The sequence below is a fragment of the Mirounga angustirostris genome, unplaced genomic scaffold (assembly GCF_029215605.1).
Source record: "Mirounga angustirostris isolate CCGP_5_RB_7025 unplaced genomic scaffold, mMirAng1.0.hap1 SCAF_12, whole genome shotgun sequence".
NCBI lineage: Eukaryota > Metazoa > Chordata > Mammalia > Carnivora > Phocidae > Mirounga > Mirounga angustirostris.
In genome coordinates this window covers 43,206,308-43,221,046 of record NW_026991720.1, presented here as the reverse complement: position 1 = coordinate 43,221,046, position 14,739 = coordinate 43,206,308, and the positions used below count along the sequence as shown (strand labels likewise).

General features: G+C 38.8%; 1 protein-coding gene across 12 annotated transcripts in view; it reads left to right on the top strand.

Annotated features, from left to right (window-relative positions):
• The window catches only part of BBS9 (Bardet-Biedl syndrome 9), a 452,171-nt gene that overhangs the window by 347,837 nt on the left and 89,595 nt on the right, over positions 1-14,739 (top strand). For 7 of the 12 annotated variants that reach the window (XM_064575077.1, XM_064575070.1, XM_064575069.1 and 4 more), the window contains one exon: positions 6,905-7,180. In XM_064575077.1, the coding sequence (XP_064431147.1) occupies positions 6,905-7,180 (276 nt within the window). The remainder of the gene's footprint in view (positions 1-6,904; positions 7,181-14,739) is intronic. The other 5 variants (XR_010406428.1, XR_010406427.1, XM_064575074.1 and 2 more) reach the window with 1 other exon arrangement.

The following is a 14,739-nucleotide window of genomic DNA, read 5'->3' as shown; positions in this document are numbered from 1 at the left end:
GCAGTCCTTCTGACTGGCTCCTTTAACTCAGCAGAATGTTTTTAAGGTTCATCCATGTAGTGGCACGTGTAAGTACTCCCATCTCTTTTCATGGCTGAATGGTATTCTATTATATAGATATGCCACACATAATTTATCTGTTCATCAGTTGATGGACAGACATTTGAGTTGTTTTTGCTTTTGGGCTATTGTAAATCATGCTGCTATAAACATTTGTGAACAAGTTTTTGAGTGGACATATATTTTCATTTCTCTGGGGTATAAGCCTAGAATTGTAATTGCTGCCTCATATGGCAACTCAATGTTTACCTTTCTGAGGAACTGCCAGCCTATTTCCAAAGTGACTGAGCCATATCACATTACCACTAGCAATATGTGAGGGTTCCAGTTTCTCCACATCCTTGTCAACACTTGGTATTGTCCATCTTTTTACCTCTCTCATTTAATTCTCATAGGATTATAATTATAAAATAAATGAGGATTATTCTTACTGTTATTTTATAGATAAAAACTCCAAATCAGTAAACATTAAATGAGAAACACAGGAAGTGGCATGGATAATTCAAAACAACATATCATCCAAAAATAATTTAAATGTTTTTGAATCTGGCACTTACAGCCATGTTGGATGTTGGTGATCATATTTCCCACCCCTACATTTTAAAGGTGATGAACCTAGAGCCTAGAAAAGGGAAGTAAATTGCACAGTGACATAAAGTTGCTCCCTAGGGAAGGCGGTCCCGGCACAGCCTGCTGTATTCAGCCCTAGGGGATGTATAAACTCACCCATATCATATGACTTCGTTTTCTTCACTCATTCATCCATGCTGGCCTTTTATTAAAATAAACCTATCTTAATTCATATGGAGGTATTAGAATATCAGCAAAGAGGAAACCTGCCATTGGGAAGCTTCTGATAGAATTTGTTCCACATATGCCTATGATGAAATCGATGTGCAGGCAGAGAATCAATGTAGGTGATGTTACTTGGTGACATTTCTTGGGTCAGACTGCTTGGGTATAAATTCTGGCTCTGCTGCTGACTAACTGCTTTGACCCTTTCTGTATTTCTATCTCATTTTTTAAAAATATTTATTTATTTATTTTTAGAGCAAGAGAGTGCATGCGGAGGGAGGGCAAAGGGAGAGGGAGAATGAGAGAAGCAGACTCCCCACTGACTGGGGAGCCTGATGCGGGGCTCGATCTCAGGACCCTGAGATCATGACCTCAGCCAAAATCAAGGGTCAGATGCTCAAACAGCTGAGCCACCCAGGAGCCCCTCTGTCTCCTTATTTTTAAAATGGGGGCAGTAATAATTTCTACCTTATAGAATTGTTTTGAGAATAAAATGAGCTAATCTCTGTAAGGAGGCTCCTAGAAAGCCCCAGTTAATGATGACAATTATTATTACATAACATCAACTTGCTTAGACCGCTGAAAAGATTGTAGCCTGTGATTTGTAGAAAATAAATAAATCATCCCTTTTTTTAAAGTAGCTTCACTAAAGGAGCAGATGTAGTAAATAAATAGCTAATTTCTAAAGTCTTCATAATTTTGAATTATATGGAACATTGTTTTAAGAGAAAAAAAAACTTCCCATCTTTTACAAATGATGAACTAATTTCCTTATACCATAACTTTGGGCAGAAATAAGCCTGGAAGTTTCAACCTGAGTTGACCTCATGATAAAAGCCCCAACAATGGGGAAATTTAACTAAAGCACATATGCCTGTTATGGATGTAATGTATTAGTAGTGTTTTTCCTTAGTATCTTCATTTGATTATCAAGATAAAAACCTACTGGATAATTTTAAGGAACCTACTGTATATATTTGTGTACCACTGCAGAAGAAAAAGCACTCAGTGGGGAATCAGGAGAGAGGAGTGGAATCCTGGTGCTTCTCTGCTGTAGTTCCTGACCACGGGCACTAAGCTCATCTGAGCACTAAGCTTCTGTTTCCTCATCTGGAAATGGGGGCTGCAGGGATCAACAGTTCCTGTCTCAGAGGGTAGTCATGAGGACCAAGTGATAATCTGGATATAACAGCACTAGCACGGTGCCTGGCCCACAGTCAGGGCTCAGTAAATGACAGCTAAACAGCAATGTAATAGAGTTCTGTGTGCCACACATGAGATATGGAGGCAGCTTTGATGGTGAGTTTAGGTGAAGGAATTGGACATGTCTGTGTTCACACAGTATGATTCATGTCTGCTCTGCTTTGCTGCTCCTGCTTTCCTGTAACCAATTTTAGAGCCGATCTTGGCAGCTGCAAGTATTTGGGATTAATTTCACACTCACTTTATGAGTTGAGCATTTTCCTGCAAGCAGCTCCCTGGGCCTCTGCCTCATTACTTTGGCATCAACTGATATGGCAGTTGGACATAGATGTCCTTTGGGGTCTCCATTTTATTTGAAAACCTTCAATTCGAAAAAGCAAAACAAAGGCCATCAACACATTTGTGTTTGAAATCGTTAGCATGTATTGTTTCCTAAACCCCTCCCTTTTTGAGTTCTGTTGAACACCAGGGAACACACATCTTGCACAGCCAGTGATGAGCACTGAAAAATCACTCTCCTTCAGATTTAAGCCCTAGCAGCTGGTTGGCCTCGTTTTGCAGTTCCAGGTGAGCAGCGAGATCCTCTAGGCCTTGGTGGGACAGATCTAAATCTTGATGGGTCTACGTTTTCCAGCCCTTTTTACTATGTTAATTCTGCTAAATTCATTTGGCTCTTATGGAGAACAAAGTAAACTTGGCTGTTATACGTAAAACCAAATTGAGAACATGGAGATCTGGTTAGTATTTCATGCTGGCCATTAGGTCAGGAAGATTTTCCTTGGGGGTAATTTACATAAGGAATTGTTTATCCCATTTCTTTCCAATTTCTGTGACCATTTGGGGATAGCAGACTTTCCACAATGGCACAGAAATATAACCAGCAAGACCGAATCTTAGAGAAACGATGCTTCTCCCAGATTGATGTATTTTGGGCCTTGCTCAGGAAAGATCCTGTGGCTTGGGCTGCTGTCTCACTGAGAAGTCATTCTTCCACCACAGCTGTGTTTAGCAAGTTGGGTGGGTCTATGAACTGACATGCTGTTACACTTAGTAAGAATTTTCCCTTGATAGTGAGGAACGTGCGTAACAGCCTTACTTTAAGTCCCAGCAAATGCCCAAATGTTTACTATGATCGATAGCTGCTTTGAGTGCAGCCTCCATCAGGGAACACCCACACTCTCACAGTACTATAGTGTTATGTGCATGCCCTTCACCTTGACATTCTGCTTCCTCTACAATAGATGCCCAGATTACCTTTTTTTTTTTTATCCCATCAAATGCTGTTCTCAAACTGGAATATTTGCTCCTTCCTGAACAAGCAGCCTCTACTTTTCTGCTTTAATGCATTTGTTCAAGTTGTTTCCTGCACTTTTAAAGCGCCCTCACCCAACATCTATTCTTGAGGATGAATTTCAGGTACCTCTCGCAGTGGCACGCTGGTAAATATTTAACAACTCGTTCTCTGGGAAGGAGAGGTGTTGGGAGGATTTGTTGATGTTCATGTTGTAAATACTTCTGCCGTGGCTGATTTCAGTCTACCAATGTGAGGTCACTGAATGCGAAGTTGGGAAGAAATGGGCAATAACCCACCATTGCAGTGTTTCCAGCATACAGATACAATAAGCATAAATAACCTCAAGGGCCTAGAGAATAGTAAACAAATTAGGAAGTAACGAGTTTTGAGTATTTATTACCTTTGTTTTGTTGTAACTTATTTAAGTTTATGTAGCTTAATTTTTAGTAATGGCCGAGTTTAACAGCTGGTATACAAAACTGAAAATCAAACGACCCATCCTTTCTCTGGAGCCTGTAGGAGCTGGACAAGTTGGTTCCAGCACACCACTGCTTCTTCCTCTACCTTTTCTTTCCTAAAGTGCTCCAGAATCAGTAAGTCCTTTCTCTGAACCTAGAAGGTGCTTCAGGTTGCATGCAGGCTTTGAAGTGAGAGACTCTAAGTTTGAATCCTGCTCTCTCACTTCCTAGGTGATGGTCAGGCTGAGTGCTTAATTTGCAGTTCCCAGTGCAAAATGAAAATGCAGGGCCCTTGTTAAAAGGCTGGAAGAAAGTGCTGTTAAAATAACTACTAAAATACAAAGCTTTTTTCTTTCTTCAGTAGTCTCTCTTTCACACCTTCTGATGGTGTTTTTATTTTCTATTTAATGCCATTCCAAGTAAGGAGAAATTTAAATTTGAAATTGTTACCATGAATTTTAACCATTAATCTTATATTGTGCAAGCCAGTTCTAAATGCAAATATAAGAACATTTAATGCTATGAGTTAATGAGCATTATCTCCTCTTCTCATGTGCATGTCTATCATCCCTTCATTGACTTCACTTATAAAACACAAGTTCAAAAATAAAATTATTTAGAATTTCAAGACAGAGGGGCTCCTGGGTGGCTCAGTTGGTTAAGCGTCTGACTCTTGATTTCAGCTCAGGTTTTGATCTCAGGGTCACGAGATCATGCCCACATTGGGCTCTGCATAGGGTGTCAAGCCTGCTTAAATTCTCCCTCTCTCTCCCTCTGCCCCTCCCCCTGCTCACGCTCTCTCTCTAAGAAAAAAAAGAAGAAGAATTTCAAGACAGAGACAGCCGGGCATTAAACCAAGCACGGAGCCCTTCTAAGCATGGGCTTTGCATCCCTGTGAACAGTACCGGACAAATTCCTTACATCTGCTGAGCCTTAAAGGCCTCATCTGTAAAATAAAGATCATTCCAAGTGGGTGGAGGTGTGGGGATTGAAGGCACTGACACCTGTATGGCACAGCAGAATGTTTGGCATGTAGTCTGTGCTCACTTAATTACAGGGATTATTATTAACCTAACAATTATATTAATGTCATTCTCCTTTATCATTCATAGGGTCTTCCCTACAATGTCAACATTTGCCTCTGAAGTTTTTTCCTTTCTCCATTATAAACTCTCTGAAGGTAGAGATTAGATCTGTCGCCATTGAATTCCCTAGAGTGCTTCCTGCAAATTCTTGCATATACCTGGCACTTAGGAGGTGTTTATGACCTTGATCTTTGTGTGATTTGGGCTTATCAACAATAAAGCATCTGTGTCATTATATGATGGTCCTCACAATGAGGCTTAATTGGTAACACTCACAGGAAGAAAAAAATATAAACACAGACTTTAATAGGAGTTAGTTGTAATCATGGTGAGGGTGGGGGAAGAAGCAGATGATTCCAGGTGTTTTGGTTTAAGGAAAGTGGCTCTGTCTCTTAGAGGGGACTTCTTGAAGGAATAGGGAAGGGATGAGTTCCAAGCCTCATTTGAGTAAAAGAGGCCTCAGGGCTATTAACTCTGGCCGATAGTAATGTGTCCCTTTGCTAACTTCTTTTACACTTATTTTCTGTTCTGCACAATTAGGACATTATTTCAGTAATGTTTCTTTCCACTAATTGGTTGTGTATGTATGTTTCCTGTCCAACAAATTATAAGATCCTTATGGACTATAAGATAGCATGTACTTTTCTGAACACCTATGGAAAGGAAGTAGCACAGTATTAGGTACATAGTAAACAATGCACTTTTTTGTAATGCTGACCTTGGTCCAAACTCCCAGGGCTCCCTGGAGAACTGAATGTGAATTGTGATTGTCTTTTCTATCTCCTGCAACCCCTCAACCAAATGGCAAAGAATCTTGGTCTGCCCAGCATTGTCAGGCAAGGACCTTCAATCGCTTTGTCTTTTCTGAACCTGTATCTCTTTTCCAGCATCTCCCAGATATTCTGAGGACTGTCCCCCTACAGCCCCTGTTGCTACATGGAATTTGGGAGACCACACAGCTGTAAACTCTTACTTGTTTGATGATTTTTTAACAAGCCCTTTGGGCCAGTGTCAATAAGCCATGAAATATCACCAAATGGTTCATGTGCACTAGAGTTCTGAAAGTCATCTAAGCTCTAGTTCCTCAAGCTGGCAGGGACTGATAGAAAGGAGCTCACATTGCCCTGGCTTTTACTATTCCTGTTCTGGGGGCTGTCAGACGCCTTGACCCTCTGGGCCAGTCAGTTCATTACTTTTAATGAGCACAAAATTCACCAAGACATTAAAATAAAACACCAATGGGCAGTCTTGGATGTTCCATCCAATTGTTGCTTTAGTTCTTTTTTCCATAGGATTATTCAAGAGGATAAAAACAAAACAAAACAAAACAAACCCAATTCTACTCCTGCCAATTTTATCCTAAGTAGATTTGGCATTGTAAAGCTAACACACCCTGAGCACTTTTTTTTTCTTTCAGGTCCCTGTGGGCTAGTGTCTGACATTTGTGTTAAAAATGACATTACTCAATTGGTCAAATGTTTGAACATTATCTACCTTTTGGTTATAATAAAGAAATACTGGATATCCCAGCATCATGTAACATGTAAAGAATAATAATCAGAGGCAGTTATTTTCTGAAGAGTGTGTAATGAAGTCATTATTTTAAATTACGTGGCAAATGCGGTTATTTTGTTATTTTTTAATCAGTCTCTGTGGCTTGTAATAAAGACTATTGTAACCGTATTTGAGGTTACTTATATTATCATATATTGTAGAAGGTCAATTGATGGTGAAGCAGACACAGAACAAGGTCCCCATTAAGCTGATTTCATGGATATTTTCATCTCCTGGCCATATGGGTTTGGAATTACCTTAGGGATTTTTTTTTTTTTTAAAGAAGGAAGTGAACAGATGAATGATAACTATTTTATTACTCAACATAGCTTGTGTTTGTGGGAGACAAAGTTCATCAATTTGTTTTAAAGAAAAACAAGAGTGTGCCAAATGTAATTTGTTGAGGGCTCAAGAATTGTGAAATTATCCCTAACTGAAGTTGGTCATTTCTGCAGGTAATCGCTCTAGCAGATGCAGTAGAGGAAAACCAAGACAATCTGTTCCAGTCATTCGCCAAGCTGCGAAGTGCCACCCAGCTGGTGATTCTGCTGATTGGGCTGTGGCAGAAGCTTAGTCCTGACCAGGTTGCTATTCTGGAAGCAGCATTTCTGCCACTGCAGCAAGACACTCAAGAATTGGTAAGGACCCACAAGCCTGCAGTGGTAACAGCCATCATTATTGACAAGAGTGTGGTTTTGGGAAGATCTCACATGGCTATCATGTTTTCTAAGGTATCAGATGGAGGCTTTTTTTTTTTTTTTAACCGAGATCCTGTTTTTCTTTTCCTTAAACCATAATAAAAATGTCAAATAAAGGCCTTTTTTTCTAGAGCTATTTTAAAAATAGGTATATAGTCCATTTTTATGTGGTATTCAGTCTATTTTTTATGTGCTCTTCAATCACTTAGAAGCCAGGGAAATAGTCATTTGACTGCCTGAGTGATGGCAGTAAACCTTCAGATTAGCTAATCCTTTCCTTTTCCACCAGAGAAAACAGTTCAGCCATTTTAATTTGCTCAATGTTCTTAAATTTAAGTGTTACTTCAAGGGTTAGGGAGAGCTGAGATAGCCTTGTTAAATGACAGGAATATTTTGTTACATTTATATAGTTCTTTGTATATAATGTATAAACTCCTTTACTCTTGACTCTTTAAGTAGGCAGTTTAGAACCAAACAGGAAAATGAGGGTTCATGTTTGGAGTTTTTGGTGAAAGATTATATGAGTAAAAACATCTTAGAGCCCTTGAATTTTAGAGCTTTATATGACTACCAGGTGTCATTTTGGGGGAACTTTTTGCATGCTTTTATATACAAACAAATAATATACTTTTGGAAATTAGAGATCCCTGGACTTATTTTCTGTATTGGAAGAAACCATTTCAAGAAAAAAGTCATTTCAAATCCATTTTTAAGCACAACTATGAGAACATAGGACTAAAAATAATAGTACTAAAACTAACATTTTTGAGTGCTTACTAGGTAGGCACTAGGTGGTATTTTAAGTGTTTCACAAGAATTATCTCATTTAATCGTAAAATGGCCAAAGGTAAGGTAGTTAAGGTACTGTTTTCATCCCCATTTTATATATGAAAATTTTAGGCTTTGAGAGTTAAGTACCTTTTGGAAACTAGTGGGTGGTAGAGCCAGGATTTGGGCCCAGGTCTGGCTGCTTTCAAAGCATATATTTTTAACCAATACACTGTATTTTAGCAAACAAAGTCATGAACAAGATTTTGAAAATCACAGGCTTTGTCAGTTGAATGTAATTTTCTAAGGATTGTCAGATGAAAAAAAAAATCAAACTATATTTTATGTCCTAAACAAAATACTAATAAATAAATTGCAAGAAAATTTAGAGTACACCTTTTTCTTAGATTGAGAAAATAAAATTACTGCTAAAATTGATTTTTGAGATGCTAGGAATAGGGACATTGTAGTAATAGAAAACAATACAATTGGGAGTGTATTAGCAAGAATGATAACTATGAACTCAGATTTAGCAGTCAGAAAGACGTGGGTGGCCTCAGTTCCTGGTTCCACCACTTGATGCTAAAATCCTTCTGATCAGGTTTTCTAGCTGTTCTAAATCTCTACTTCTTTAGCTCTAAGCTGGAAGCAATAATAGGACCTATGCAATATTAAATAAGAATTAAATGAGATAATGGAATAGAGTGGAATTATATCTTACTCATTTTTATTTTCTCAGCGTCTGGCACAATGCCTGACCATAGCACAGTCAATATTTGTTGGGTGAATGACTGGAGAGAAGGGTGAAAGCTAATAAGAGCTGACTTGGCAGAACAGAGGTAGTAGATATAATCTGGAGCATGAAGGATCAGGGCAGGGCCAGCTGTATAACTTACAGGGCCCAGTGCAAAATGAAAATGTAGATCCCCTGTTCAAAAAAGTAGAGAAAAGTGCTAACGTGTTGTTAAAACAGATACTAAAACAAAGCTTTTTACTTTCTGCCATCTCTCTCTCATCATGGTGCTTTATTTACTATTTTATGTTGTTCTTAATGAAGAAAAATTAAAAATTTAAGTTGTTAGCATGAATTTTACCCTCAATCTTTAGAGTGTGCATGCCAGTTTTCATACAAATATAAGAGCAGTGACCCTATATGCAGAATCACCAAAATTATGTAATTTGTATTTTGTAGCTCATGCATGCATATGTATTTTGTTCTTAAAGAACTTGTGAATCACTGCACAAAATTAACTGTTTTTATTTCACTTCTTGATATGCACACATCTACCAACACTTTCCACCTTCAGCTTACTGATGAGTAAGGAAGGAGAGAAAGGAAAAGGAGCTCTGTGTTACTCTATTTCCCCTTCCTTCTGTTACCATTTTCAGTGTAATAGTTGGATAATACAGGGAAGTAACAGGAGTATAATGGACTGCCTTGGTCATTCCTGTTTCTTTCTTCATTCAAAACAAGTTTTGGTGCAAATGAAAAGCCTTGAAGGGCTGTCAATGCCTCACTTAATCAGTCTAGATGTAACACGCCTTCCTTGTACTTGCTTTGAGTCTCCCTGACTCCCACTCATTCAGGGGCCATGGAATTCTAAGCTTATGGGGCAGAAAGGGAGAAGGCCACGCATATCGGGCATGTCTTCCCTTCTCACACACACTTCACTGTCCCATCGGACTTCACTTACAAAACACAAGTTCAAAGATAACATTATTAAGAATTTCAAGATGGCGATGGCAAAGCATTAAATCAAGTGTGGGGCCCTTCTGAACATGGGGCCCTGTGCGACCGCACAGCTCACATGCTCCTGAAGTGTGGTTAGACCCAGAGGAAGAATTTCCTTGAAATAAAGGTTCTCAAATGTAGGGATTGAGTCCCCAGAGAGATTGTGGTATTTCCGAATCTAGAGATCTTTAAAAACAGCCTCATTCTGCTGGGAGTATGTAGTATGTTCATCCCTGTAGGCAGGTGAATGGACGAGGCATTTTTTCAAAGCTTCTTTCTGCCCTACCACCGGGTTCTCTGCTGTCATACCTCCCAAAGCAGTGTGGGGAAAATTCTTTCAACTTTCTTCTGAATGTGGTGAGATTAGAAGGTGTGTATACTCGTTATGTCCATCAAAGTCATTAATGAGACAGGACATTTGATAAAAACATAACTTGGAGAAGAATGAATCAAGAAAGACATTTTAATACTGCTTGTTACGCTCTTCATCTTTAATTAGGTTGTGGTATTCACTTTGGACTTATACTGTTGAGACAGCTTATATATCTGGGGAAAAAAGGAATCTTTTTTCATTCTTTAAGACGTACGCATGCAGTATGTGGTTTTGACATGCTAGTTCACAATCCCCCACATTATGCCTTTAGACCTCACAAATAAATGTTGTGTGATGGGTATCCCACTGAGATGTGAAAATGAAATATGCAAACCTGAAATAACTTGGAGGGAGGGTGAGGCGGGGAAGAAAGGAGTCTGACCAGAATGTTGAAAATATATCCCATATTGAAGTTATTATGATACCACAAAAATCTGAATGTAATTTAGATGGTTTGGTTGAAAGTGGATGGCAGAGTACATGTGTGAGGGGGAGAACTTCAGACATGTGGACAACATTTTCAGAAGAGACTCTCAGTTCAAGGTCAGATGTCCCCACAAGTATTGAAAAGTAGAAGAAAGTACTCAGAAGAGGTTTTATTTATGTTTCAAATAGCACTGCATAATGGTTTGTTGTATTGTTATTGAGATAGCATGTGTCACAAAGGCAGGCAAAATGCCCTAGTTCCCTCTGGAATATTTTCTTACTGGCATCGGATTCACAAAGCAAAAATATTTATAATTTATTATTACTAATGAAAAGGAATGTTCTTCACACTATATTATCAGTAGTTTTTTTAAAAAAAAAATACCATCTCATTTGGAACAGAATTCATCATTGTTTTCTTTGATCTGTTTCTTTAGTGATGCTTTTCTGCTTTTGCCACTTCTCATAACTGTTTTGGGGCAAATAAATGCTGGTATTGTGGAATATTACACGTGACTTTTCCAAGGTGCTGAAAGTTATATATGCCAAATGTGTTTTTTTTAGGGATACTTCCCTTCACTTTAAGAAAGACATTAAGTGTTTTCTTTGTCATCTCCAAAAAGAGCTCTTAAACTCAGTTCCATCAGTGGATTTGATAATAAATATGATATTGTCCCTGCCATCTTCCTGTCATGATAGAGAAGTTTTGCCCCAAATAGTGTATTCTCTCAGAGTACCTGATGTGTCAATTCTAAAATGAATTGTTTTCTTACTTTCAGGTTAGGGGCTGAGGAGATTTCAGAGTATTCACAATGCAGAATTTAAACATGTTTAAATTGTTTAAACTGACCCTTTATCTGTTTGAAGCTCTATGGAAAATATTATCTCTACTTAGGTCAATGAGGGCTGGGTTACTGGTTTGAGTCTGAGAGAGTGTTTAATTGTGATAGTACATGTATCTCCCTTTCATGATATATAAAAGCCAAAAGCTGCAAAACTATACATACCTCAGGATTGACTTGAAGTCTTATCCAGTCATTTATGCATTCAATGAATATTTATTAAGCATCTGCTGTGTTTCAGGCAGTGTTGTAGGCTTTCAGCATATTTCAATAAACAAAACAGAGTTGGATCCCATCCTTTTGGATTTACATCAACATTTTAAGCAGATTCCAGTCACATTTAGCCATAAACATATTGGCTGTCTGATATGTTAGCTACTTGCCAAATGTGGCTATTTAAGTTGAAATTTTCATAAATTAAAGTGAAATAAAATTTCAGTTCCTCAATTTCACTAGCTATATTTCAACTGCTCAATAGCCACATGTGGCTACCATTAGTGGCTACCACATTGGAAAGTGCAGATATAGAACATTTCCTTCACCACAATAATTTCTATTGCATAGTACTCTCCGTCATTAAAAGAGAAAGGGTTTTGTCAATTGGGTTGACAACTCAAGCACATATTAACAAATTAATGAGAGAAGGGTAGGACGCTGACGTTAAGTTATGCCACCGTGTTTGCTTTAGCAGCCCTTATTCCTGATATTCTGGTATCATCTTCCTGGTCACATGTGCAATAACCAGGCTTTCTTCAGGGAGATGAATGCATCTACACAAAAGGGAGGCAATAAGCTGGTGCAAGTGCTGCTATTCCCCCTTCACATGACCTTGGTAGACATTATAATCATCCCAGATTCTTTCCTGTTGAGCTGGCAACATGACCTCAGAATCCTTTTGAATACAGCATTCCAGGTAGTCACTATCACTTGCAGTTGGTATGTGGATGAATCCTCTTTGCCCTTCCTGATCTCTGTACAGATCTGCTTCTCATTTTCTTAGCAAACAGCTTAGATGACTAAGATTCTTTCACATAAAGTCCAGAAGATGGCAAGAGAGCAAAGAGGAACAATATTGTTATTTTCAAATGGGTTTTCTATGACTTCTGCTCTAAATGTTTATTTATGTTCCACCTGACTCCAGAGGAATCTCTAAGGAAAAGAGCAACAGTGCGCTGGTTTGGAGACCTAAGTACACACAGTCCTAGAGTTAGAAGGAGTATTATTGGCACATTGTATAGGATTTTGCCTTACTTTTTCTTTTCTTTAAAAGTGCATTTAGTATCTTTAGTAGATGTTATCTACTGTTTGAAAAAGAAAAGCTTTATTGTGCTCTTAAGAGTTTAACAGTTACCTTCCCTAGTATTGAACTTTCAAATCCCCTGAGAAAGTTAAGGTGGAAACTCACATCAGTGAGGGGAGGAGATTTGGACCTTCAGCCTTAGTTTTTGATTGATTATTCCTTTGACAAACTGATATGGAAGGAGAAACTTATTTTTAACATGTTCACATGGTTCATGTGAGAAAACAGATGTTTATAATAGGAAATCCTATTGTGTGGAGAGACTTACCAAGGCTCACTTACAAGGCTTGAAGGCTTCTACGTCACAGGTCAGGTTTGATATAAGGGCCATTGTGCCTCCTGTCTGGATTGAGTGATGACTGAGATGGCTAATTGTTGCTGTTATTAATGACCTCTTCTTTTTTTTTTTAATTGTTATGTTAATCCCCATACATTACATCATTAGTTTTAGATATAGTGTTCCCTGATTCATTGTTTGTGCATAACACCCAGTGCTCCGTGCAGAACGTGCCCTCCTCAATACCCATCACCAGGCTAACCCATCCCCCCCCCAGAACCCTCAGTTTGTTTTTCAGAGTCCATTGTCTCTCATGGTTCGTCTACCCCTCCGATTTCCCCCCCTTCATTCTTCCCCTCCCGCTATCTTCTTCTTTTTTTTTCCTTAACATATATTGCATTATTTGTTTCTGAGGTACAGATCTGTGATTCAACAGTCTTGCACAATTCACAGCACTTACCAGAACACATAACCTCCCCAGTGTCTATCACCCAGCCACCCCATCCCTCCCACCCCCCACCACTCCAGCAACCCTCAGTTTGTTTCCTGAGATTAAGAATTCCTCATATCAATGAGGTCATATGATACATGTCTTTCTCTGTTTGACTTATTTCGCTCAGCATAATACCTTCCAGTTCCATCCACGTCGTTGCAAATGGCAAGATCTCATGCCTTTTGATGGCTGCATAATATTCCATTGTGTGTGTGTGTGTGTGTGTGTGTGTGTGTGTATATATATATATACACACCACATCTTCTTTATCCATTCATCTGTTGATGGACATCTTGGCTCTTTCCACAGTTTGGCTATTGTGGACATTGCTGCTATAAACATTGGGGTGCATGTACCCCTTCAGATCCCTACTTTTGTATCTTTGGGGTAAATACCCAGGAGTGCAATTGCTGGACCGTTCATAGCTCTATTTTCAACTTTTTGAGGAACCTCCATACTGTTTTCCAGAGTGGCTACACCAGCTTGCATTCCCACCAACAGTGTAGGAGGGTTCCCCTTTCTCCACATCCCTGCCAACAGCTGTCGTTTCCTGACTTATTAATGTTAGCCATTCTGACTGGTGTGAGGTGGTATCTCATTGAGGTTTTGATTTGGATTTCCCTGATGCCGAGCGATGTTGAGCACTTTTTCATGTGAATGACCTCTTCTTAAAAGGCAAACAAAAGGAGTAAGTCTGGTGTCAGTATCAAGTCTGCCTTTACGACTGTTAAAGTATCATCACAATTATAAACTGTCTATGGGAACATAGTGGAGGAAGTAAATATTTTGGTAATCCCCCTGATCTAGGCAACAAGATAAACATGAAAGAATTAGTTTCATGTTCATAATGGCCACATACTCTGTGTTGTTGCTAGTTACATGCAACTGCTGTTCTGTAATGGTAGGGTTTTCTACTTTACCAGCATTGAGTATAACATATATCAGAGCCTTCTGATGACTTGCTTGCTGTTTTAAAAAATGGAATACATCAGAATAGCAGCCAAGTAGAATACAATATACAAGTGGTGATGTGTAATTTTTTAAACTTCTCTTAAGTATATCAGATACGGGGGCGCCTGGGTAGCTCAGTCGTTAAGCGTCTGCTTTCGGCTCAGGTCATGATCCCAGGGTCCTGGGATCGAGCCCCGTGTTGGGCTGCCTGCTCAGCGGGGAGTCTGCTTCTCCCTCTCCCGCTCCCCCTGCTTGTGTTCCCTCTCTGACTGTGTCTGTCTCTGTCAAATAAATAAATAAAATCTTAAAAAAAGTATATCAGATATGAAACAGTACTTTAATGGATACATTTAATATTATTTATACATTCAAGAATAGAGATACCAAATAAATGAACAAAGAATTGATTAACTGAAGCTTCACCCTCACC